Source organism: Podarcis cretensis, assembly GCF_951804945.1.
Source record: "Podarcis cretensis genome assembly, chromosome: 4".
NCBI classification, from domain to species: domain Eukaryota; kingdom Metazoa; phylum Chordata; class Lepidosauria; order Squamata; family Lacertidae; genus Podarcis; species Podarcis cretensis.
In genome coordinates, this window is record NC_137173.1 from 46596732 (window position 1) to 46624216 (window position 27485).

At 41.1% G+C, this 27485-nt stretch overlaps 1 protein-coding gene and 2 long non-coding RNA genes across 5 annotated transcripts in view; 2 read left to right on the forward strand and 1 right to left on the reverse strand.

The window, feature by feature from the left end:
- The window catches only part of LOC307215535, a 144103-nt gene that overhangs the window by 109337 nt on the left and 7281 nt on the right, over positions 1–27485 (reverse strand). The gene's annotated exons all lie outside the window — the stretch shown is intronic.
- Positions 1361–16154, forward strand: LOC307215539. 2 transcript variants are annotated; one of them, XR_013838558.1, is made up of 4 exons: positions 1361–2054; positions 14211–14279; positions 15554–15660; positions 16053–16154. It is a non-coding gene; the product is annotated as an uncharacterized lncRNA (long non-coding RNA). The 2 variants fall into 2 exon arrangements; XR_013838559.1 differs by having other exon boundaries at positions 1363–2054; positions 15554–16154.
- LOC307215528 (uncharacterized protein) overlaps positions 24178–27485 on the forward strand; it is a 186924-nt gene continuing 183616 nt past the window's right edge. Inside the window, exon 1 of the mRNA XM_079974867.1 lies at positions 24178–24283. Coding sequence (XP_079830993.1) covers positions 24250–24283 — 34 coding nt within the window. The 5' untranslated portion in view covers positions 24178–24249. The remainder of the gene's footprint in view (positions 24284–27485) is intronic.

Consider the following 27485-nt stretch of genomic DNA (forward strand, 5'->3'; position numbering starts at 1 on the left):
CTAACATAAATAAACAATTGTTCATTGACGGGGAAGCAGCAAACCTCTTTTCAAAGCCATGAAATGTTTAATTGGTCTCTGGACATATTCCTGAGGAAATACTAATTGTGTAAAAACATTAGAGAATTAGTATTTTTTTATGGCATGGATTTCATTTATGTAGATGTTGGAGGCAACGTAGCTATGTGCTTTATGTTACTTGAAAATAAAATCACTTAACGAATAATCCCAAACTGCTCATATAGAAACATTTGAGCTATCACAAACAATCAGGAATGATTTCTGTTCATAATAGTTTTGGTGCAGGAAAAACAGCAAATAAGGCTGAGGCACCTCAAAACCATGCACACCACAACCCCTCCTTGTGCAACTGTTGGATGGGCTTCAATGAATTGAGGTGAACATATTTTCTAGACCACATCTTGTTGAAGTCTCATAATGGTAGAGGTGAAGCTGAATGCTGGGAAATTCATGAAGACAAAAGGAAGGAATTCTTCACGCAGTGCATACTTTGAAATTCACTACTATAGAAGGTGTATCAACTAGGACGGTTTTAAAGGGGGATTAGACAAATTCATGGAGGTTAAAGCTATCATGGTTAATAGCAATATTATCTGCAGTATCAGAGGCAATACGTCTCTGCATGCCAGTTGTTCAGTGGAGGGCAAGGGTGGGAGAAGACCATTGTGCCCATGTGCTGCTTCGATTTCCCATAGGCATCTGGTTGGCCACTGTGAGAGCAGGGTTCTTTTTAGATTAACATGTTCTAATGCACATCTGAAAAGTTATCCAGTCCTTCCAAATACAATTCCTTCAAACTACTTTAAACTGTTTTTCTTCCCTCACTGTTTACCCAATGCAAGTATTCATGCACAGTTTGAAACAACAATGCAATTGTTAAAATAACTATTTCAAGTAGATGGTGCATACATTTTTATGGATGTTTTTATATTAGATTTGTTGAGTATATAAGTTTACTAAGTTTCTACAAATTTATGCAGTACCACAATCATTTAATGAGACATTGGCTTGAATTTCTAGAGGCAGAAACATGCAAAATGCCAAAACAATTTTAAATTCCTATCTTTTCACATGTCTCTTTTATGCTGCAAGCCACCAGCTCTGTCCTATTGAATGGACTGTGTTGTTTCATTCTGGAACATATTCAGATATAGTATAGGAATATCATATTTACTGCTAACAAGTTTTGCCAAAAAATAGTTTTCTTTTATCTCCAACAGAGATAAACATCTGCTTCAGAAACTGCACAAGTAGTAGTAAGACCATGTAAATGAAATATTTACAGAAAGACTTGCTTTTGAATGCAATTTTTAAAAATACAGCATTTCACACTCTCAAGATGTGGACAAATAAAAGAAGAGAAAGAAAGTAATTTATGGTACATAATCACCAAATTCATTAATAATTATGACGCTTAACCAAAATGTTGCCTTCGTATAAAGCTTGCTGGCTGTGAATTATTGTGAACTGATGCCATCCAAAGAAAAATTGATCCTGGTTCACTGATTACAGAACTTACAGTAATTCAAAGCTAATGATTGTATGTATATGGAACTGACTCAGAAATCTCGGGCTGTTATTGAGAACAATGGGAAGACAGTTGTTCCCAAGGTCTAGGATCAGAGGAGAATCTGCCTTCCCAACAACAGCCCCCCCCCCCCCGATGAGTGCCCTTTTTTGTCTTCATACTAATCAAAGATGCATGAAGTTCATTCTTATACACAATAAAGGATATGGGGCTGCAAGCATGGGAACCATTCATGGAAGAGGTATGGTGGTCCCTGCGCTAAATTCTACTTTTCTCTTCAAAGTCTAACATTGGGAGCAAGTACATCTCAAAAGGTTTCCTGCTTTTCCTGCTTTTCTTGCTTTGAATAATTAATGGGACATTAATAATAATTAATGGTATCAGCTGATGTCACAGTGGTCCTATGCAGACAGAAGCCATAACTCCCTCCCAGGCCACCACTTGATTGGCTACCCTGATGCTACAAAGGAGCTAGAAGCCTTGGACCAGGTAGCTGAGTACTACAGTATGTATGGATAAACCTTATAACTTGAATTCCTTTAAATGATCAATCTTTCACAAATTAAGTCACATTGCTTGAAGGCCATCGGCTTTCACATGCCAGCTTTTGGCGTTTTCCAAATCAGTTAATACAGTATTGCTTCCAGAGATCCATTTTGCTCTTTGACTTGCAGTCTGAGTCAAATGTAAGCTGCTTGTATTGGGGTTTTTTTGTGTGTGTGTGTCCCCCACCCGAAATGATTGAATTAGCACATTCTGTAGGGAGAAACAAGAAGGCGATTCCCTAGAAAAGTCTTGGACCATTAGTTCCTATAGCAACCAATCACCAATTCTTGGCCATCTATTTTATATAACAAAGCCAGACCCATTTGGGATGTTTGGCCATTTAAGCAATCCCTCTATTGTCCTTTTTCCCAACCAATTTGAAGAGGCCTTGAGGTCATTCAGGCCAACACCACAACTAGATGTTTAAAGCTGCATTGCATATTCAAACCATGATCCAGGGATCAAAGATTCACTCACTGTTTTTCTGTAGTTGGGAAGCACCTTGAACCTGTGGGTTCTGGGCAATCCCATGGAATAGTGGGTTAAGTTACTAAGATTACCTAGGTCCCAAAATTATACAGTGGTACCTCAGGTTAAGTACTTAATTCGTACCGCAGGTCCACTCTTAACCTGAAACTGTTCTTAACCTGAAGCACCACTTTAGCTAATGGGGCCTCCCGCTGCCACCATGCCGCCGGAACATAATTTCTGTTCTTATCCTGAAGCAAAGTTCTTAACCTGAAGCACTATTTCTGGGTTAGCGGAGTCTGTTACCTGAAACATATGTAACCTGAAGCATATGTAACCCGAGGTACCACTGTACTAAATTCCAGGCAGATCCTGAATGATATGTGCAGTTTTCTTATTCTTTAGCTGAATTGGTGGTGTGAAATTGGCATGGCAAAATAGAAAGAGGAGCAGGGAAACAAAGGGTGAGACAGACACATAAAGAGATCAAAGAAAATTTATTTGAGTGAGGAAAGTTAACCTGGAGTGGGAGTTTATCGATTTACAGTAGGTCACAATTTACACAGGGGATTACATTCCAGGAATTGTGCCCAAAGGCAACCCTGGCTCAGCTGGTTCTGTTCAAGCCAGAGAGGCTGAGACCAGTGTTGATCCAAGACTGATGTAAGTCCCCCAAAAAGGGACATTCTGGGGGCAGGACTAGAAAGCAGGGGGACCTTAGGTTGGATCCTAAGCCTGTTCTGCTTCATCATGCGAACTTGGCAACCCAGTACAGAATACTATTTTAAAGGCTCATCTTTAAAGGCATAGACAAGGCAGCAGGAGTTGCCCAACAGCTGAATGGGTTTTGGACATGGTGTAACTTTATGCCGGCTTAATTTACAGCAGTGCGCTTTATACCAGCTTCTTGGGCATAGGACTGCTCCCTAAGAAAGCAAATTTGACACTGGCAAACTTGTTATTAGTAAAGAGGCAATCGAGGGAATCTGTGGTTGTTAATAATTTGTTCCCTTCCTCCCCTTAAAAAACACATTGCTGGACATATTCTCATGAGCTAGAATGTGTCGGCCAATAGGGAACAACTTTAAATTTAGATACATCCCAAAGCAAATATCTGAAATGGCATCTATAAGGCTATTTATAATGAAACAATGAAACAATGATATGCTACACTGTATCATATGTATTTATAAGGCATTTTATCAGAGAACAACAAAAAGAATTGTTTTATGTTATATGTTATATGTTTGTTGTTGTTGTTTAGTCGTGTCCGACTCTTCGTGACCCCATGGACCAGAGCATGCCAGGCACTCCTGTCTTCCACTGCCTCCCGCAGTTTGGTCAGACTCATGTTTGTAGCTTCGAGAACACTGTCCAACCATCTCCTCCTCTGTCGTCCCCTTCTCCTTGTGCCCTCCATCTTTCCCAACATCAGGGTCTTTTCCAGGGAGTGTTCTCTTCTCATGAGGTGGCCAAAGTATTGGATATGTTTGATCTTCTTGCAGTCCATGGGACTCTCAAGAGTCTCCTCCAGCACCATAATTCAAAAGCATCAATTCTTCGGCGATCAGCCTTCTTGATGGTCCAGCTCTCATTCCATACATCATTACTGGGAAAACCATGGCTTTAACTATATGGACCTTTGTTGGCAAGGTGATGTCTCTGCTTTTTAAGACGCTGTCTAGGTTTGCCATCGCCTTTCTCCCAAGGAGCAGGCGTCTTTTAATTTCGTGACTGCTGTCACCATCTGCAGTGATCATGGAGCCCAAGAAAGTAAAATCTCTCACTGCCTCCATTTCTTCCCCTTCTATTTGCCAGGAGGTGATGGGACCAGTGGCCATGATCTTCGTTTTTTGATGTTGAGCTTCAGACCATATTTTGCACTCTCCTCTTTCACCCTCATTAAAAGGTTCTTCAATTCCTCCTCACTTTCTGCCATCAAGGTTGTGTCATCTGCATATCTGAGGTTGGAACCAGAGGAGGAACCGGAGGAGAACCGGCAAGCACTCCAGTATCCCTGCCAAGAAAATTCCATGGACAAAGACAATAGGCATATATATATATATATATATATATATATATATATATATATAATTTTAATAGTGGCCAATTTTAATAGTGGCCAATAGGCAATATCAACAAAATTAACCAAGCACAGAAAAAGGCTTCAAATTGTCTCACTAATCACTGTGAGTTAAACTGCTATGTGCAGCAACCCTTCTAGACAGCCTTCTTTAGCACAATATCTTGCCTGGGTAAATAACAAAAAAGAACATCTACAAATGCCAGAGAAGGGTGCTTTAATATACCAAGCAAGTCAGCAATTTAATCATACTGGGATATTAAGGACTTGCCTACTCAGCAGTAGACTCCATATAAGGCTGTGGAGCCAATTGCTTTTAATATTTTTGAAGCATGACAATAAAACTGTATTTATTGAATTTTTGCTCAGATCTAAGCAGTTATTTAGCAACAGCAGTATTGTGAAATGCAATGGAATCTTTTTAGTATTGACGTTTTCCTGCTTCTGGTCTCCCATCATTTTGAAAGCAGACATGTATGTACAATAACAGTTCCCTCTGGGCTTAGAGCAATGAAAACCGCTTGTGATCGTACCTGATTACAGAAGGCAACTGGATGATGGCTATTCAAAAAATTAAGTAACATATTACCTTAAATTTTGTGTACAAAAATAATGACCAAGTCTACAGATGCTTTAGAAACCTATTCTTCATTCAGCATTAAAGCTTTTTAAGGAGTTCATTTTCATTTCTAAGATGATGTTTTCTATCAGTGACCTAAAGACGCTTGTCATTTCAAAAACAAAAAACTGTCTACACTAAAACCTGTAGTACAAACATGCCTGTTATCAGGAATTGGCCAGGGCTACAAGGTACATATTTTGGACAAATTTTGCAAACACACATTTCCACTTAAAATGTAGTATTTACTGTTGTGTTATGGGGCCAAGTATCTTCATCACTGACATGGGTCTCACTAGGATGGCTGGTGATCTGATCGAATTGCTTGTTTGTTTCCCCTTTACTACCATATTCATATTGCCAGCTTCCACATGTGGAACAGCTATCTAGGGTTCCATGACCTCTTTATTACTAATAATATCGCACCAATCACTTAACTGGGAAAGGCATCTTCTCTTATTATCTTATCTGCCACAGACCAATGACCTCCATCTCTCATTTCCAATAGCAGCTCATACCAAAACATTGCTAAGGGGAGGCAACAGGGATATGTTGTCAGTTGAACTAGCAAATTTTTGCACTTCGTTAGGAGCATCCTGCCTGCTCTAATTTGAGAGCCATGAACATTAGGGTAGGACTACAGTTAACACCACGGGACGCAGGTGGTGCTGTGGTCTAAACCACTGAGCCTAGGGCTTGCCGATCAAAAGGTCGGCGGTTTGAATCCCCGTGACAGGGTGAGCTCCCGTTGCTCGGTCCCAGCTCCTGCCAACCTAGCAGATCGAAAGCACGCCAAAAGTGCAAGTAGATTAATAGGTACCGCTCCTGTGGGAAGGTAAACGGCATTTCAGTGTTCTGCTCTGGTGTCGGTGTTCCATTGTGCCAGAAACAGCTTAGTCATGCTGGCCACATGACCCGGAAAAACTGTCGGTGGAGCAGACAAACGCCAGCTCCCTCGACCTGTAAAGCGAGATGGGTGCAGCAACCCCAAGGTCATTCGCGACTGGACTTAACTGTCAGGGGTCCCTTTACCTTTATAGTTAAGACTAAAAACATTTTTCATTTAATATTTTCTGGAGTATAATACAAAAGCTGTGTGAGAGAAAAATGATGCATCTGGACATTTGCTATTATGTTCCAGATATTCCAGGAAATTTCATTTGCATTTAGCCTGTAAGTCTCCAACATCCTCCTTAAGCATTTTATTTAACAGACATTTCCTTTACAGTTATCTATGCCTTTAATATCCTTAGATCCTTTTTCAACAGAAGCATATGTGAAAGGCACTTTGTGCTACATCTTAATCAATAAGGGTCAGTTCACTGACATTTACCGTGAGCTGCATATTATTTCACAAGTGCTCCCATTGATGTTACTCTACACAAGTAGCATGGGCATAATTTAGCTTGCAGCTAAATGCTTTTAAAAGAATGTGTGGCTAAAATATAAATCAATGAAAGCTTCAAGGATGCAGTGCAAATAAAACACAATAATTTCCAGTTTGCTAACAATTTCTTGCCCTTTGTTTAGAAGGAAAATTTGGACATTGCAACCAACAGTCAAAGCAGGAAGCAAAAACTGAAAGGTGCTGTGACATCAGCAATACACCTGATGAACAGTAGAAGTGTGACTTATGGGCCCTGGTCTGCTTTGACACTGTTACACAAGCATAAAACTCAATTTTGAGGAATGAGTTGCAATTTTCTTCATTCCAGGCCAGATATTTAAAAATACAGTCATCCTGTAACACTTGTTCCTTAAAAACGAGACCTTGAGATTAGGGGCTCATCTTAGAATGAACCTAGAAAGCAAGGGCCTGAGAGATTTTCCACTTTTCCCATGCTCTCTCGCCATGGGTCTGAGCTGTTTTGTTTGTCCCACTGCTTTCCCCAGGAAAACCCACTGTTTACCGCTGAATCAGAACAAACGTCAATCTGCAGAATAACCAATTGATATTTTTTTTTTTCTGAATGAGCAGTAAGGAAAGTTTTTTCCAGGGGAAAGTGGCGGGAAAAGTGGAAGCATGGAAAAGCCCTAGCACCTGGGTTCACTGCAAATGTCACAAAGCAGGTACCTGCCTGACTCCTAACCTTTTCCCCAGAATGTTGGCCCCCCTGGCCCCTACTACCAAGGAGAGTTATTACAGACACAGGAAAAGAAGTTCTGAGCTTGACATATGGTCTAAAGGTCAGATAGGTATCAAAAGGGAAATAAAACAATGGCTGCAATATTATGCACACCTTATTTGGAGTGAATTGCATTGAAATTATCAGGGCCTATTTCTAGAAAACATGTACAAGATCAAACTGTAAACTGGAGACAAAAGGCTTAATGTTTGAAATACTGATTGTTTGGGGAGGGAAAGTTGTGACTTCAATGCTAATCTAGTATGTGCTAGCCTCTTACAATGTGCTTAACTGGACACAAGAGTAGTCAAATTTATTATCTATATGTTTCCTACCATATAAGAATTGTCCTTAAAAGGGCTGGTTTCATACACCAATCAAAATCCATTAATTCCTATAAAGTCTGTTTTTTATGCTAACCAAGATTAATACTGTTAACCTTCAATTTCCTAACATATAGGTGGCGGTGCTTTTATGACACACAGACATCAAGACATTTAAAATTACTGGAACAACTAGACTTAACATACATCTGAATTAATTTCATATGTCAAGCAGTTTGAAAACACACATAACTATATGAACCATAAGTAATAACAGTGCCTCTTTGCCAATTTGCTTTGCGATTATATTCGAAATGCGTTTTCAGTAAGCTTCAAGAGCTTTATTTATTATCAGACAACTGAAGTGAAATAAATTTGACTTTCTGTGGATTCACTCTCTCTTTTTAATACCTTCACTGCTTCTAGGCTTTTTAATGCATGAATATTGTCACTATTTTTTTAATATCTATTTTCCCCAGGCAGATAGTAGTGAATATATCCAAACCATCACTATGAATTTCTGTGAAAAGAAATGATAAGTAGTGTGTCTAGATAGGAAAAAGAAGAAACACACTCAATACTAGAAGAGATTGGAGGGGGGTACAGGTGTTATGTGTACAAAGTCATTAATTGCCATCCATTTTTAATTTTTACCATTGATATGTAAAGTAATTTTGATTCACTAACCTTTCCCTGTAATGAGTAAAACTTTCCTCTATTTTGTGTTGCATTTTTGGTTGAGAAATCATTGGTTTTTTTGCTTTAAAGGCTACATAGGAGGGTTAAAAGATATTAGAATTATATTTAATTATGTCCTACCTTTTTCCCTGAGAGGGACTCAAGGCAGCTTATAGCTAAAACAGAAACAGCTAAAAACAGCAGAAAAAATAAATCATTAAAAACAGTTAAACATTAATAGAACATATATATTCTATTAAAGCTTACAGATCATTACAATAAAAAAATCACAGCACTTGCCATTTCCTTACAATCATTCATAAGAAAGTCCTCACCTATTAGTGGAAGAACAACAAGGAGAGGGAACTGGTCTAATTTTTTCTAGAAAGGGAGTTCCAAAGTCTGGAAGCAGCCACTGAGAAGGCCCTGTCCTGTGTCTTTCCCAAGCATGCATGTGAGGGTGGCCAGACCAAGAGAAGGGCCTCCCTTCAAGATCTCAGGGCTCCAGGCAGGTTCATCTTGCAGATATTCTGGACCTAAGTTGTATATGGCTTTATAGGTCAGAAGCAGCACTTTGAATTTTGCTCAGAAACAGACTGGTAGCCAGTGGAGCTCTGGTAATAAGTCATAAGCTCCTTATTATTATCTCCAGTCAACAACCTGGTTGCAGCTCTTTGGAGTTGAAGTTTCAGACCACTATAAGGCAACCTAGGGAAGTGCCTTCTCAGTGGTGGTGCCCCAGTTTTGGAACTTCCTTCCTTCTATGAGACAGCTAGTGCCTATTTGTTTTAGTTTTAGATGCCAGTTAAAGACTGGTTATTCACCTAGGTTTTTTAGTTGTATCATACACAAGCATTTCAGTTTTTAGTTCATAGATTCATAGAATCATAGAGTTGGAAGAGACCACAAGGGCCATCGAGTCCAACCCCCTGCCAAGCAGGAAACACCATCAGAGCACTCCTGACATATGGTTGTCAAGCCTCTGCTTAAAGACCCCCAAAGAAGGAGACTCCACCACACTCCTTGGCAGCAAATTCCACTGTCGAACAGCTCTTACTGTCAGGAAGTTCTTCCTAGTTGTCTGGCTGTGATATGCCTACCTGCCTCGTTCTTAGTAATTGTATTTTAATTGGTTGCAACATACTGTGAAATCGCTGTGCAATGAAGAGAGGTTAAGAAACATTTTAAATAAATAAAATTGGGAGGGGGAACCCTATCAAAGGCTTATTTTCTAATGTAGTAATTAGTCAAAACAAACCTATAATGTGTGTGCTAAAGAGACCTAAAGAAAGGCCCAGAGGATTTAAATAGTGCTTTTGTTAGCACCTTTAATATTTACTAAATGATGCATGGAAAACGATTTTAGATAGAAACTATTAGGGATTTATGTCAGATCTGTCTAAAAGACAGCCCAGTCAGTCCAAAAAGAGACTGAGGGCAAACCAATCCTGGGAAAACAGGCAAACTGAAAGGTCCTTCAGAATCAATTGGACTAAGTAATACAAACATAAACCTACTACCCTAACCTACAGATCCCCAGAAATAAATTTCAGTGCCACTATGGACTCCTCAAAACTTGTCTTAATGATTTCCCTAGAACAACCTTGGCACTGAAGGCCTCTTAATGAGGAAAGCAGAATGTCCCTCCAGCTAATCTGTCCCTCACTAAATGATTCATCTCTTTTTACTGTTAATTTGCCCAAGTTGCCCAGCTGCTGGCACTTGTGCTGCTTGATATTATTATAATGGCGTAAGTTAGATATTGTCACCGGATCCTATTTGGCAAGAAAAAGAAATCTTGTTTCTTTTTCTCGCATATGCACCAAATCTACTCCTGGCACAAATATTGCATAGCTGTTGCAAATTCTGGTGATATTCTAGTTAGGGGTAACCATATAATCATATAATACAACTGTAGAGTTGGATTCCGAGGGTCATCTAGTCCAACCAACCCCCTGCAATGCAGGAATCTCAACTAAAGCATCCATGACAAACGGCCATCCAGTTTCTGCTTAAAAACCTTCAAGGAAGGAGAATCCTTCCTGCGGGAGCCCGATCCACTATCAAACAGCTCTTACTGTCAGAAAGTTCTTCCTGATGTTTAGTCAGAATCTCCTTTCTTGTAACTTGAATCCACCGGTTCGAGACCTAGCCTCCAGAGCAGGACAAAGCAAGCTTGATCTATCTTCCATGTGACAGGCCTTTAAGATATTTGAAGGTGGCTATCTTATTTCCTGCTCGGCATAGTTCATAGCTTCTCTGAGTTCTTCAAGCCCCTTCGCCACGGCAAGGCAGTGATCCATGAAGGGGAAGAAATGGAGGCAGTGAGAGATTTTACTTTCTTGGGCTCCATGATCACTGCAGATGGTGACAGCAGCCACGAAATTAAAAGATGCCTGCTTCTTGGGAGAAGGGCAATGACAGGCCTAGACAGCATCTTGAGAAGTAGAGACATCACCTTGCCAACAAAGGTCCGTATAGTTAAAGCTATGGTTTTCCCAGTAGTGATGTATGGAAGTGAGAGCTGGACCATAAAGAAGGCTGATCGCCGAAGAATTGATGCTTTTGAATTATGGTGCTGGAGGAGACTCTTGAGAGTCCCATGGACTGCAAGAAGATCAAACCTCTCCATTCTGAAGGAAATCAGCCCTGAGTGCTCACTGGAAGGACAGATTGTGAAGCTGAGGCTCCAGTACTTTGGCCACCTCATGAGAAGAGAAGACTCCCTGGAGAAGACCCTGATGTTGGGAAAGATGGAGGGCACAAGGAGAAGGGGGCGACAGAGGACGAGATGGTTGGATAGTGTTTTCGAGGTTACCAGCATGAGTCTGACCAAGCTGCGGGGGGCAGTGGAGGACAGGAGTGCCTGGCGTGCTCTGGTCCATGGGGTCACGAAGAGTCGGACACGACTAAACGACTAAACAACAACAACAACATCTTATTTCCTCTCATCGTTCTGGCAAACATACCCAATTCCCTCAACTGTTCTTCATAAGGCTTGGTTTCTAGACCCTTGACCCTCGCCCTCCTCTGCACATGTTCTAGCTTGTTGATATTCTCCTTTAATAGTGCTGCCCTGAACTGGACACAGTACTACAGGTATGGTCTGATGAAAGCAGAATGGAGTGGGACTATTACTTCCCTTGACTGGAACACTAGACTTTTGCTGAAGCAGCCTAGAATAGCATTAGCTTATTTTTTTAATATCGCCCTTTCCCTGCTCCTTCCCAGTTCCCAACCCTTTCCCCCTTTTGGCCATTCACAGAGCTGAGTGTCTAATAGACCCTATGGTATGATTCATCATGCAAAGAGAAATTATACTGAAAAGATACTGCACAAAACATTTGGAAAGGGGATTTTCTTCTTCTCAAGCTGGGAGTAATATGGAAATTTTGCCCAAGGTCTGATGGCCTGGCCTTAAACTCTAACCTCTCTTTGTTGGAAATAGCTAGCTTGCTGTCACTAAGAAGCTTTCCACTTCGACTTTATTTGACTGTAAGTCAGAAAGCTGTTGGCCAATAATAATTTCCTTTCTCTTTCTTTACCACAGCATTTTATGCTCTTGGTCTTTTTGTGATCTAGTTTTGCTAACTGACATGCCTTGCCCTGCATAAAGAAGCAGCCAAATAGACTCATAGTTATTATGGTCTTGTTTGTGCTTCGCATAAAGTCACAATGTGGAAGAATGAAACTTATAGCATGTGCCACATACAATAAAATAAAACAATGCTTATAAAGACATCCTTCAGGACATAATAAACTACAACACTAACTTATCTGAAACAATTGTGCATGCCTAAAAGTATGCATAAATGAATATTTTGTCCATTAGCTTGAATAACTTAGTGCCTGAATACAGCTCATCATAATCTGATCATTACCATTTCTTAGGTTATTGATGGGGTCATTCACCATTATCTGTGCAGGACTTGTTCCCTGCCTCGCCACTGAAATGCTTTCAAACATTCTTAGCAGATTTCTGTCAAAAGTCTATATTGTGGATGTCTTGCTTGTCTCGGGGCCAAACCAGACATTATTTGGAAGTTTTGTGATTAAGTCTCCTAGAGGTTCTTGCTCAATGCAGAGGAGACACTGCATTGCTCAATAGTATATATACCACACTTTCTATGTATAAGGCATGAAATTAAGTGGGCAAAGTGGAAGTAGATATTTTACTAAAGTTTCTGTGGATTATTGTTTCTGCCTCCAATTCATAAGAGTTTGTGCAAAATAGTGGTTAGGAATCCAACTCCAATCCACCTCTGTTTATGTGGTGGAATATTATATAAATAACAATCATATCAGAACAAAATATAATGGGAGAATAATGTCATGGAAATTGATAAACAGCTTTCCCCCCCTACTGAAGAAATGTGATTTACACATTTCCATCCAATTTAAAAAGGAAGTTAAAGAACTATATTTAGCATTTGGGTCTTGGCAGATTGAAAAAAGGGTATCCCACACTTCAGTGATCCAAAGGGACTACCATTAATGCAAGGAATGCAGAAATGTATTTTCCTTGTCGAATGGATTGGTTCCCATGGAAGCACTCCAGTAGTACAGAATTGAACTGCACCATACATATCAATGAAATATATACTCAAACATAAAATACCAAACTCTTCCAGGTAAATAACATTGTTTATCAAGCTGTTTTAACTGGCTGATGGATAATCTTTTTTCTTTTTACATCAGGCCCGGTATATTTTAAAGAGGAAAAAAGTATTTATGATCTAATGAGACACAATTTTTTCAAATTCCATGCCAGTATATCCCTCAGAGTTTCCACCTGACACAAAGTATACACAAATTTGGCCTTTGTGGATGATAAATGAAGTGCAGAAAATTGGGGGCAAGTATTGATGGTATAGGGCAATGGCAAAACAGGAATGGCTTAATTTTCAGGCTACGATGTACAAATAGCTCTCATTTATTTTAATGGTAGAAGTGGGTGCTCAGTTCTTCTGAAAATCAATTCACTGCCGTGTACTTTGACTGCTAGGAAATCTTCCAAATCTGTAGTTGTTATAAAAAGACTTTACCTCTTTATAACGTTAGACAGCAAACACACAAACAAATGATTTACTTTACAATAGGAGTGGCACAACAGTAAGGGAAATTACTATTATAAAAATATAGTTTTGTGTGATTAGAAATTAATACTTAAGAGTAATAATGTCTCCGTGTTTCACTGTAACCAGTGTGGTATAGTGGTTAGAGTGCTGGACTAGGACCTGGGAGACCTGGGTTCAAATCCCCACTCAGCCATGAAGCTCACTCAGTGACCTTGGGTCAGTCACTCACTCTCAACCTAACCTACCTCACAGGGTTGTTGTTGGCATAAAATGAGATGGGGGAGTACCAGGTATGCCACCTTGAGCTCCTTGTAAGAAATGGTGGGACATAAATGCAGCAAATTAAATAAAGATTGCAATCCTATACCTACTTACCTCTGGGGTGACACGTATAGGATTGTGCAGTTAAGTGTACAACAATTACTAATGTGCAAAAGTAATATATTTCCCTTTTTTAGGTTTTGACATTTCTGTGATACCCAGTTATTACAGAAATAATTCTTTCCCCTGCCCTGTCACAGCGGCAGCTTATATTGCAAAAATACATATTCTCACTACTTTAGTGAATACTAATTCCTTTCCCTGCACCATAAATCAGCTGGACTGCCAAAATAATACATATCATTTTTGGGACTCACAGCTCCCATAAATAAAATTTTCATTTTCTGGGACTGACAATCCGAGTTTCTAATATCGCAGTGAGCCCTAATCACCCCACTTCCTCTTTACGACTATTACAGGCTTACGGACTTGATAGATCTGCAGTTGTCTGGTCTGCCCCAGAGCTTCAATTTGAAATAAAAAGTTCAGTGAGTTGAGTTTTACTTCCAGTTTTTTCTCTGATTATGTATAGTAACTTTGTCCATAAGTCATCACAAATTTATCGGTGTGCTGATATAGAATAGGAACCTACAACTAGTGGGGTCTGCAACAAAATGCTGCAGTGTAGAGTGTTCCCATTCAGGGTTCCAGTCATTCCACGACCCAACTCCCAGTTTTCTGTTGTTTCCCCCCAATAGCCACAGTGTAGCCTCTGGCAAGCTCAGTCCTCACTAAGCTGTTTTTAAGGTTCTCTTCCCCTGTATGTTTTTTTTTGCCTTAGCTTAAACTTCAGGCTTTCCTGCCAACCTAGCAGTTCGAAAGCACGTCAAAGTGCAAGTAGATAAATAGGTACCGCTCCAGCAGGAAGGTAAACGGCGTTTCCGTGCATTGCTCTGGTTCGCCAGAAGCGGCTTAGTCATGCTGGCCGCATGACCCGGAAGCTGTACGCCAGCTCCCTCGGCCAATAAAGCGAGATGAGCGCCGCAACCCCAGAGTCAGCCACAACTGGATCTAATGGTCAGGTGTCCCTTTACCTTTAAACTTCAGGCTTGCACTCTCCTTTAACAACCAGCTTTATGCTCAGGTGGAATTAGCAATGAACGGTGCCATTTACCAGCTTTGCCTTTTTTGAAGACAGGTGACCTAAAGAAAATTAATCAAAGCCCTTAGTAACATCAAGGCTAGATCAGCGCAATGTGCTGTACACAGAGATCTGCCCTTGAAAAATGTCCAGAATAAAATGCTATTAAAGGACTGACCACAATGAACCTGGTATGTTAGAAGATGGCTGCCAATTTGTTTCCAGGATCAATTCAACATACAAGTTGTGGCTTTCAAATCATTGTGGTTTGGGACGTGGTCACCTAGGTACTGAAGACTCATCTAATGCCACAAAAAGCTGCCCATTATATAAGAGCTTTTTGGAGGTCCTTCTCCAGATGCCTCCATCATCTGAGGTGGCATTCTTTTCTGGAACTCTCTCCCTCAATATGTTCATGTGTCTTCTTCTATATTCTAGGCATCAAGTGGTCCATTCTGTTCTATCAACCCAAGATTAATAGCATTATATGGCTCATCATCTCTGCCTTTCAAAAGACAGGCTGCTCTGTTGCTTTTTAATATACTGTTTTATTTGTCATTTATTACTGTTTTATTGTTTCCTGATGTTTAGCTGCCTGGTTTTTGTTAGGTGCTAATGCAAAATGTAGAATACAAATTCCTAAAATAACCATAAAAAGAGTCTTTTCTCCTGCACTGATAGGTCATCACAACGTGCACGACAGAAGGATTCATCAGATTTGCCTAATGAAATATTCTAGTTCCAGACTGATCAGCCCCCTTTTCTGCTCAGAACTGAAGCTGAGAAAAGTACCGTGCATCATTATTGCATCAACAATATAAATATTTTTAATACTACCATTTCCTAATTGCAATGCAGTGCCCCAGTGCAAGAACTGTGGAATATTAATCTAAGCCTGGCTGTGTTGATAGTACTTGGCCTCTGCCTTTGTGCCTAATGTGCTAAGTAAGAATTAATACAACACACTTCATACTCTGTCATGTCCCATTGCTTAATTAAGCAATCAGAAATATTGTGTAGATGGCTTAAGAAGATTCAGCTCTGTGGGTTGCATTAATGTCACTGGATTCTTTTAGCCAAACCCCTCTTCACAAATTTAAATTTGCCCCCCTGCATACGCACTTGGGTTTGATATGATGGTTACATGTACTTCTGCTCACTTGAACCTTCTGTCTTTCAGGGCAATTTTGTGCAGCATTGTTTTCGGTGACTCAAGTGACTGTAATCTAATTCAAGTAATGCTTTTGTCATAATTTCCATTATAAATGCTGCCTTTCAAAAATTTTATGACTCAGCTGTGAAAATGTGCTGTAGGCTGAACTTTCATTTTACAGTGTAACATCTCTGCCAGTATTTGTAGGTCTGTGGCTTCGTATTTGCCTTAAACATTACCAGACTTGGTCCACTGCATAAATTTAACTGCATAAGAAAAATAGATACAGGATAAAATAATTGACAGGTTTTTTTAAAAAAAATGATTGATTTAAATATATAAAACTACAGTTAAGAAGCCTACAATGTGTGTACCAGTTAAATTTTGGAGAAAATTTTCATTGTTCTATTGCAATATGATAACATCATGGGAACATAATGGGTTGATAAGCCTGAAATGTGTATTAATTTTTATCAAATCAATTGATCTGGGTCCTATGGCCTCACATACTGCCTTCAATGCCATTCCTGGTAAAGTGTTCCAACTTTTACCAATGTGTTAACAGTAAAGAGAATATACAGATCTTAATGTTGGAAAAAATGTCCTCCTGAAGGATCCATTTGCCACTTGTGATTGTGTACAACAGAAAGATTTTGGACTAAAGATCATTAAGAAGTGTGGGAAAATCATGGAACATATGTCTGCACACAAAAATTGGCAATCCTCTCAAATTTTGACAGACCAAACATTTACCTTACAAAAACATGCTATTTATGATGATAGCAGCTATGGAAAGAACAACATAAAACTGGAAACTACAAGGTAAGCAATCAATTGAAAATTGGTATAATAATGTCTGCAACATGGCAGCAGCAGGAATGTAAATGACACAATTAAGACTAGCTATCAAACAATCTCTTGTCAGGTATACTGGGATGTTATATAAAATGTACCTTTTACAAAATTAAAACAAGTATTAAAAAAAGAAATTTATCAGGGAAAAGCATGTACCGTATTTTTCGTCCCATAGGACGCACCTAGTTTTTTGGGGGGGAAATAAAGGGGGGGGGAAATTCCCTTTCTTTTCCCCCCCAAAACCAGGTCGAGGAACAGTGGGATGGCGGCGCTGTGCCTCCCCGCTGTCCCCCGAGCTTGTGGGGCTGGCCGATGTCTGCCCGAAATGCGGGGCACTCCGCTTCAGCGCGCCCCGCGCTCTGTGCAGCAAGCTGCTATCCGCAGCCTGGGGGTGTCTGCCCCACACACGGGGCGCTCCACTTCAGGGCGCACCGCGTGGCAGCCTGCTATCCGCAGCCTGGGGAGCCCTGCGGGAACTCCCGCCAGCTCCCCAGGCTTGCTGATAGCTTCCTGAAGCCTGGAGAGCGAGAGGGGCGGGTGCGCACCGACCCCTCTCGCTCTCCAAGCTTCAGCAAAAGCCTGTATTCACCCCATAGGACGCACACAGATTTCCCCTTCATTTTTGGAGGGGGAAAAGTGCGTCCTATAGGGCGAAAAATACGGTATGTATCTCATTACTGTTTATACTGGACATTGCTCAAAAATATTGAATGCTTCTGAAAACATTCACCCATATACTTAGGGCAGATGACACGGTTACATTTATTGACTACGTTGAGGGCAAAGGAGATTCCAACTAACATTTGGAAGAACTTAGGAAAGAATTATCACGATGTGAACTTCAAACTGGTGTTGGACAATATATTGATATATCACCCAGCCCTGCAGGGTAGGCGCCACAACACTAAAGGCCCAATTCCAACATGGTGCAGAATGGACCTCCTAATAAGATTGCATATGCAGGAGACCCTCATCTGCAGAGCACAGTCAACTATCAGGTATATAAAGGGTGAGATGATCTTTCAAATATCCTGGTCCCAAGCTTTATAGGGCTTTGTACACCAAAACCAGCATATTCAAACAAGCTCATAGCTAACCGGCAGCTGGTGCAATTCTTTCAACAGCAAGATAACATGTTAGTGATATCACAGTGAAAACTGAGCTGCTGCATTTTGCACCAAATGCAGCTTCCAAACCAACCTCAAAAGCAGTCCTACACAAGAGTACAGTGGTACCTCTAGATGCGAACGGGATCCGTTCCGGAGCCCTGTTCGCATCTAGAAGCAAACGTAACCAGCGACGGCACATCTGCGCACGCGCGTGTCGCTTTTCGCCGCTTCTGCGCATGACATCATTTTGAGCGTCTGCGCATGTGCAAGCGGCAAAACTCAGAAGTAACGCGCTCCGTTACTTCCGGGTTGCCGCGGAGCACAACTCGAATATGCTCATCCCGAAGCACATTCAACCCGAGGTATGACTGTACATGGTAATAAACAAACCAGGAGGTGACCAGAGCACTGACAACAATGGTCAGGCTATTCCGGTCCAAAAATGGGCATAGCTGTTTTACCAGCTGAATCTGGTAGAAAGCACTCCTAGCCTCTGAGCTCACCTAGGCCTCTAATGTCAAAGATGGATCCAGGAGCACCCCCAGACTATGAACCCACTCTTTCAGTGGAGGTATGAACCCATCAAAGCTGGTAATTGAGCAAATATACACATTCAGGAACCACCTACCCATAATGCATCCATCTTGTCACAATTCAGAGTCTGTTTATCAAGCCCAGCACCAAATTCACAGACCAGTCCAGGGCTTGTACAGTCTTCCTTGATTCAGAGAAGTACTACTGATTACACTTCACTCCAGATCTCCTAATGACCTCTCCCAAAGGCTAGATGTAGATATCAAACAGCATTGGAGACAAGTTGGGACCCTGTGGCACACCACAGCACAACCTCTAGGAGGGCAAAAGATGACCACTCAATACTATCCTTCTGAAACAAACACTGGTCAGTTGTTTCAAAAGCTGCTGAGACATCAAGTAAGAATAGAGTCACACTACCACCGTCCTCTCAATAAAGATCATCTATCAGGGCGACCAGGGCTAATTCAGCTAATTCAATCTGAACCCAGATTGATATGGGTCAAGATAATCTTCATCAAATAATACTTGCCACTGTTGCACCACAACCCTCTCAATCACCTTCCCTAGAAAGGGAGTATTTGTGACTGTGGGGTAGTTGTCAATGGCTCCAGAATAAGTATGCATTGACCAAACCCCGGATCCACTTAGTCATTATGGAGTGTGTTACTATCCTATCCATGTGGATGGAAGGTGCATATGTTGCTGAATGGAAGGAACATGAGAAGGAAAGCATTTTTGCACTGACAGATGACATTGTGTAGTTATATTTTGCTACATGTTTTTTCCACTCTAAGTTGCCCCCTGCCCCCACAAGCTGTATTTCTCCCTGCAGATACCCATGGAACTTAAGCCTTGTTGTGTGAGATAAAATATACAAAGAGAAAGGTTAAGTAATGCTTTGCCACTTCTGAAGATTTTTGTTATTTACTAAATAAGCCATTCAAGCTTCGTCACACACATTTCTGTGTGGATTGTAGTTTGCCCCTTTGTCACACTCTAAAACTTGAAAATGTTCTACTTTTGCATGTCACATGGCATGCACAGCTTAAATGTCATTTCGGGAACAATATTAACATTGCTAAGTGCCTTTAGATGGATTTTGCAGCTTCCATGCTGTGCTTGAATCAGTTCTGCTTTCAGGCAATCCTTTCCTCCTGTGATTGGCAGAAAGAAAGACTAGTGGAGGTTCTAATTCAGTGTTACAGGAGACCTTAAAATTGATCTGATGATTTATTATTTTAGCTAAATAAGTTTCATGGCTGCAGTGATGAGTGGCTTTTGTGAAGCTACCATTGCACTTTAGAACCATAACACTACATCTAGAGCTGGAAGACATCTCTTCCGGAATGACAAGATAAATTACAGGAACACATTATTACATGTTATTCCTAGAGAATCTGTTAAAACGAGTTTTATATGTGAAAAACAGAACTCTGAAAAGAACAGCAGCAGATTATATTGTATTATATATATTATTTTATTTTTTTGAGACACAATTTACAGAAGAATTCTATTCAGTGATGTGGACGGAAGGTACGTTTACTATAGTTTGCACTGAGCATGTTTGAAGACTGAATTCCAAGACCAGTTTTTCAGTGAATGATTTTTTACTTTTAGTTTTTATGTGATCGTGTTTTCTTGTGAAAGCAACCCCATGTGTCCCACATTGAAAAGTGGCTTTCAGACAAGTTATTTATGCCATGTTATCCCTTACTTGAGATGGTGGCCTTCATTACAAACAGCTTCCTTGACTTCAGATCTTCCTTAAGCCAGAGGTATATGCTCTGAAGGTCCTGTGTATTACTGATTTTAAAGCAACAGCATTTACTGACTGCAAGAAGTGTGGTGTATGATCTCCAGGCTTTTCCTGTAAGCCTGGGGAGGGGGAGGGAGCAGCATTCCAGGACACAGGAGTCCTGGACTCATAGGCTCCAACCCTAAGGGGCCCAGAAAAAATGACTGTGCTAAGCCATTCCAGCCTCCTTCTCCGCCACTGTGTGAGAGCACAGGTAAGGCGCCTGATCACTCACCTGCTCCCTCTGTTCAGGCCAGGGGGCCTCACCCTGGGCTGTGCTCGCTTTGCTCCTGCCACTGCTGGAGTTGGTGCCAATGCCTGGACTTAATCCTGCCAGGGCAAACAACACACAAACCACACACCCCAGGCAAGGACTGCAGAAGGACTAGACTTCAGGCAGTAACCTGGGACATGGTCAAAACTGGTCTGTGAAGCAACAGACATGAAATAAAGGCATGGTTTCAGCAGCCCAGACATAAGTCAATGCCTTCTTTGACCCCTGTTTTCGATGTGCCCCTTCTCCAAGGGAAGAGAACAAAAGGCAGTCACCTCTGAAGTGAAGTTAGTCCTAAGCAGACAGACAGACAACAGGCAGCTAGCAATATAGCCCATTCAAAATACTTCCTCAAAAGCTGAGCTCCACATTTGAGCCTCAGTTACGCCATATTAAATCTATGGTTTACTCAAGCAAAACTTTTCTATCTAGGCTAGATATTTACATTCTGACTTAGCAAATTGCATATCTATCATACAGAACTGGGCATATTATCTTCATCAGCCTAGTTACATTGCTTTAGCTATCTAATTCTAATACAATTTCGGCATGAATTTCCTTCTGTGCTATTCATCTTGTTGACTTTCCTTTACCCACCCTTCAATTTCTCTGCTGTAAGCTGGGGGGCGGAAACTGCCTGGATGTCAAAATAACAAAAGTTAATACATTTCAGCTAGAACTCCCTGCCCTATTCAAATTGATGTTGCAGGTTCCTTCAATACGTGAAGGAAAATAAATGAGAATTGAAGCATGTGGCCAGAAAAAGGAACAATAGATGTCTGTTCAAGACTGAAGACACAAAAATATGATCAGATGGGTTAGAAAACTATATAACTCCAAGAAAATATTATAGCGCTAGGTGCTCAAACTAGGTGAAGGGCAAAGTGGTTCAGCCAAGTGTTCCTATACGGCCTTGGTAAATTTTCCAAAGTTAAGCATGTTTTGTTCACCAACTTAGAATTCCACATGTTCCATATGCCCCAAAAGATTGGGGACCCCTTTCCTAGGAGATACTTGTTTCATGTTATATTCTCCTAACAGTGTTCTTAAATGTGTCTTATAGTTCAGTTGGCTAGAGCATAGTGCAGGTTCAATCTCAGTAAGGGACAGCTGCATATTCATAATGATTCTATTATTCTGTTACTTCAGATGGCCTGCAAGAAAACCAACCAAGGTGCAATAACAAGAATCTGCATTATGCCCCAGCCACCACAGGTAGAGACAGTACTCAAAATCTCAACACAGTTTTTGCCAAATGCTGTGATACGTAAGTTGGGTTAAAAGGTACATAGGTCACAGGTGCAGCAGGCAGTTAGGTAAATGGCTAGAATTGAGGATGGAATACAGGGTGTCCAATCAGGGAGCAGTGGAAGAGCTCCATAAGTCCAATTTTTGTTTCAGTGGGCTCAGGTACTCCCAAGGGCACCAAGAAAGGCCTTGGAGGCACATGTATGCCCATGGGTACCCCAGACAAACCCTTAAAATACATTTCCATTTCTTTTTACAGTGGTACCTCGGGTTACATATGCTTCAAGTTACAGACTCCACTAACCCAGAAATAGTATCTCGGGTTAAGAACTTTGCTTCAGGATGAGAACAGAAATCGTGTGGCGGTGGCACAGCAGCAGCAGGAGGCCCCATTAGCTAAAGTGGTACCTCAGGTTAAGAACAGTTTCAGGTTAAGAACGGACCTCCAGAACGAATTAAGTTCTTAACCCAAGGTACCACTGTACTATATAGTAAAGGATATGTGAAGATTCAACTATAAACATGCATTGCAGTGGGAGGTGTCCACTGTGGCTCAAAATGGTAGCAAAGTTCAGGTTTGACAGTAAGGGCAAAGCAATTATGAAAATAAACCCTTCAATGAATTTTAGATGCAAATCAAAAATTGTTTTTCTTACCATATTCTCATCGTTGATGGTTTATTAGGAGATAAGTAGAATGCCTACCAGGGCCAATGTTCTAGTCTGATGTCTCCTACCACCACTTTGTGGTTTAAACAATCTTTCTGTATTGAGATTTGCTATCACTGGCTATTGAAGCATTACATGGCTATATGCCATTCTCTCGAGGTGTCTCTAAGTCTTGCCATGCAGCATATTTTACACCCAGGGTTGTTCTCCGATTGGTAGTGGAGAACATCCTTTTCCAGGATGCTACACAGAGAGAGAACGAGAACATCTCTCTTCTGAAAGGAATTGCATATGAGGAAAACTCTTATAGGTAAAGGTAAAGGTACCCCTGCCCGTACGGGCCAGTCTTGACAGACTCTGGGGTTGTGCGCCCATCTCACTTAAGAGGCCAGGGGCCAGCGCTGTCCGGAGACACTTCCGGGTCACGTGGCCAGCGTGACATCACTGCTCTGGCCAGAGCCAGAGCCAGAGCCAGAGCCGCACACGGAAACGCCGTTTACCTTCCCGCTGGTAAGCGGTCCCTATTTATCTACTTGCACCCGGAGGTGCTTTCGAACTGCTAGGTTGGCAGGCGCTGGGACCGAGCAGCGGGAGCGCACCCCGCTGCAGGGATTCGAACCGCCGACCTTTCGATCGGCAAGCCCTAGGCGCTGAGGCTTTAACCCACAGCGCCACCTGCGTCCCAAAAATACTGTACCCAAAATAGGGGTAAATAAAAACTCCACCTGTATCCATTCAGGAGAGCCTGTATCTTTCAAATTTACCTTCCCCCCCTGATTATGAACCTAGATTTGTGCATTATAGTTTACATACCCTTGACAATATATGAGTCATTTAGGTTTGTATCTTGGCAGCTGGAACAGTTTTAATGTTGAATTGCATACAGAGATATATAATGGCTATTAATTGTTGAGTTCCTTTATGGTAATGTCTCTCCCAGAAACAATTTTTCCCCATCACAAGTAAAATATAGCTGCATAACAAAAGAAAGAAAAATAGATACTGATCTTGACACTTGCTAATGAAACCAGCTGTATTCTGTCTTATTTACCAGACTATTCACCGTCTGTTGTTGCTGAAGGGGAAAAATGCAATTGTTTAAAGTCATCATACAAAGAGCCTGCTGAAAGCATATGAAGTCAAAGTGACTGAACTCTCAATTCTAATTCAATTCAAAAAGCACATTCCATTAACTAATGGTAAACAGTTTTCATTATGTTACAATAACATGGCATCAAAGGATGAGCACCATATTATGATAACAGACTATTCTCCAGTGATTTCACCCAATAATAAATAATGTCCTTTGGCAAGATTATGAACTCTGGTTCAATGTCTAACTAACTTCTTCATTCCCCCCCCCACCTCAGCATGTTAGTGAAAAGTATAATCATGTCAGCTAAAGCTGTGTAGGCAACACTGCAACTGAATCCTCAGCCAATGAAGTATTTAATTTCACCCCCACCCATAAGCCCTACAAAGCATCTATTTAGTGTGAGGATTGCTTCAGCATGTTAGCGATTACCAAACAGTTAACAGCAGTCCCTTCAGATAGCTCTCCTAACTGTGTTACAGCAGGAGACGCCATTATGATAACACGTCCAAGTCTAGCCTTGGGCTGTGTCTCCTGTTGATGCTGGGAATATTTTCAACCCCTGCAGAGCCAAGTACAGCAACATGTGATGGCAATGAGCTGCAGGGTCAGTACCAATACCAGCATGAAAAACAATAGCGGTGAATGACACAGATATGTGGACAACACAAATTTTACAGTAAGAAAAACAACAATGTCATTTATATAATCTGAATAATTATGAACCCATCAGCACTACTTTCCATTTCTAGGCAATAAGGACCGATGAGATTACACACACACACACACACAGTCATACCTTGGGTTGCGAACGTGATCCATGTGGGAGGCACGTTTGCAACCCACATTGTTCGCAACCCGCAGTGCCGTGTCTGTGCACGTGCGTGACTTAATTTGGCACTTCAGCACATGCGCGTGACGTCATTTTGTGTTTCTGCGCATGCGTGAGTGCCAAAACCCGGAAGTAACCCGTTCCAGTAATGGGGGGGGGGCAGATACTAAGGCCAGTAAACTTTAAGTGGAGTTTTAAGATTTTCTCAGAAGTGTTAACACTAGCTTCCTGCATCACACTGTAATTCAGTAGTAAGACTAAATTCCTCAGGGGCGGGGGATCTTACTGGAATGCATTTTCCAGTATCTTGGTCAGTATTCATTTTTGTGATCATAACTTACAGGCTATTCTTCTCCTTGGTAACTTCTCAAGTTATACTATGTCCTGCCAAGAATCAAATCACACAACTTCTACAATGTCTGAATATACCTCAATTTCAAAAGTTCCCTGTTTGTAGAAAACTACCACAACCAGGTATCTAATTTTGCCTACCCCTTCTTCCAAGGTATTAGCTTTCCATGTGCAGAATAATATGGTATGACTAGAGTTTCAAACAAGCAGCTATGATATTAGTGGTATTGTAGTTCCCAGCAATGCTGAGCTACACTCCCAGAAACATTTTAAACGATTTTTAGTGCTGATGGAGGAGGTTGTGCGAGTCATCTGCTCCAATCTCATTGGCACATTGAATTATTATACAGCATATATTTGACTTGCTTATGATTTTTCTGATCTTGTTCCATGCATGCCTTATTTACTTTCTCTAACTGCCAGCAACTTTCCAGGGTTTCAGATAAGAGACATTGCCAATCCTACCTAGATATACCAAGGATTTAGCCTGGGACCTTCTGCATGAAAGGCAGCTGCTATATGGTCCTTATTGGGATAGTTATTGTAATAAGCCTTGTTATGGGGAAAATTCATGTGGAGAAAATTTGCCTGGCACTGTGTGGCCCACCAAGCAGCAAATGGGGTGGATTTCCACCCACACCTTGGTTCCTGTGGGGCCAAAGGAGAGGGGGAGGAGAATCCTTTGTAAGGACCCCCCCCTTGAGAGTTTGGGGCCACTTTGTCCCACAAGCTTCTCACCTACCCACCCTCAGGTGAGAGCCTCCAATGAGTAACCTGGGTCACTGGTTGACAGGACCAGAGTTTCTTCTTTCAACCCAACAGGTCTTTGGTGTGGTTTTTTTCGCCCTTCCCCCCGTGAAATTTATGGCTACCTTTTGCTGGACAGGATAACTTTGTGTTAAGGTCAGAAATGACATCAGGCAGCATCAACATAGTGAAGGAGGACCCCATAAGGAGCCTGAGAGAAAAACTGACCATGGCTTGCCCCAAATTTGGGCTAGGCTCTCTGCCTGACTGGAATCTTCACCCTAGTCACCCAGTGAGACCTTGCCAGTTTTGCTTGCTCCACTGTACCATTCAACAATGGGCAACTCCTACGGAACGGGTTTGTTACGGTCCAACCCCAATGGATCCCATTCTGCCAGCAGGGGTTGAGTAGGATGATGAACTGACCCTGGCCCTACTGCCATGTGAACACCTACTCTGCCTGCTGCAGTCAATAAAGATTTGGCCTGATTTCATCCCAACACCTGGTGTCCTGTCTGGCCACCTACTGCTTTGCTGGCTCACAGATGGGATGTGCTCACATTGCTCTGTCCCATTTTCTACTAACCTAGCAGTTCGAAAGCATACCATAGGTACTGCTGCGATGAGAAGGTAAACATCCATTCTGTGCACTCTGGCACTTGTCAAAGTGCCCCAATGCACCAGAAGTGGTTGAGTCGTGCTTTCCACATGACCTGGAAAGCTGTCTGTGGACAAACGTCAGCTCCCTCAGCCTGAAAGTGAGCTGAGCACCACATCCCATAGTTGCCTTTGACTGGGGTCCTTTACCTTTTTACTTATTAAATTATTTATTCTGATGTATTACCATAAAAAGTAAGTAGAACTCTGAAGACAGATTCCTTAATATGTGACTTGAGGGCTGTGCCTCTTATTGTTCAAACAACTGCTGATCTTTACAAAAATAACATTTATTGGTAAACAAGAGTTGTGTAATGAATAATTGATAGAGCTCAAGGTGTACTTGAGCCAATTATTTCAGTGGTCTGGCCTAATATGTACAATTAGGCAAATTAAATCAAGGTGCCTTTGGAGAAGATTGTAACTTACTTGTTTGGGCTGCAGATTATTCCATTGGGCTATGTTTCTGCTTTGAACAGTTTGATCTGAATTAAAGTAAAGTAATGACTAAAGGTTTCTGGAGATAAAAACATAATCTTGTAGTTCTACAGAAGTCAATATTGGCAAATCAATGAGAAAATGCAACCATTTGTGGTGAATTCATTCTCAGTAGATTTAATGTCTGAATCTTTAAAACAAAAATTCACAACAAAGCCATGTAGAGGATTCTTTCCCTTAAATATCTCAGATTGATAGACATAGCAGATTGATCCACATATTCCATGAAGATCAGAGAGGGAAATAGTTTTGTTGTTAAGCAAGAAAATGCCTTACAAGTCTTTTCAATTCCTTCGGTGAAAACCTGTGCATTTCCTTCCAATGGCTTCCTAAAAGATATATGGTTTAAACTAGCAGTTCTGGAACATAATTTCTCACTATTGTGAAGAAATTACAAGTGCATGTGTAGGCATCTGCTACTTATCTTTGCCCTTGTATAGGAGACAGTTGTCACAGTCTGGTCCAATTTCTTCTAGCATTAAGCATTTCATCCATAACAATATCCAGGGTCAAGAAAACCTTAAGGCAAGATTGTAATGGAAGCTGCAACAGATTCTGATATTTTCCTACACTGACCTATTTCACTTTTAGAAATACCCTCTTCAGAAGCAGAATGACACATTTTCATCTTTAGCCCAAAGTCTTATATGATGTTTCAGTGTAAACAAATATGACATGTGATTGCTGGCTATGTGACTGTTAAGATTCATATTCAGTTGTCACCACAATGTCACAGTTTGTGGCAGAGGCTTGTTTTAGCTGTAGTAGTGTAAATAGCTACTTGTGTTGCTGCAAT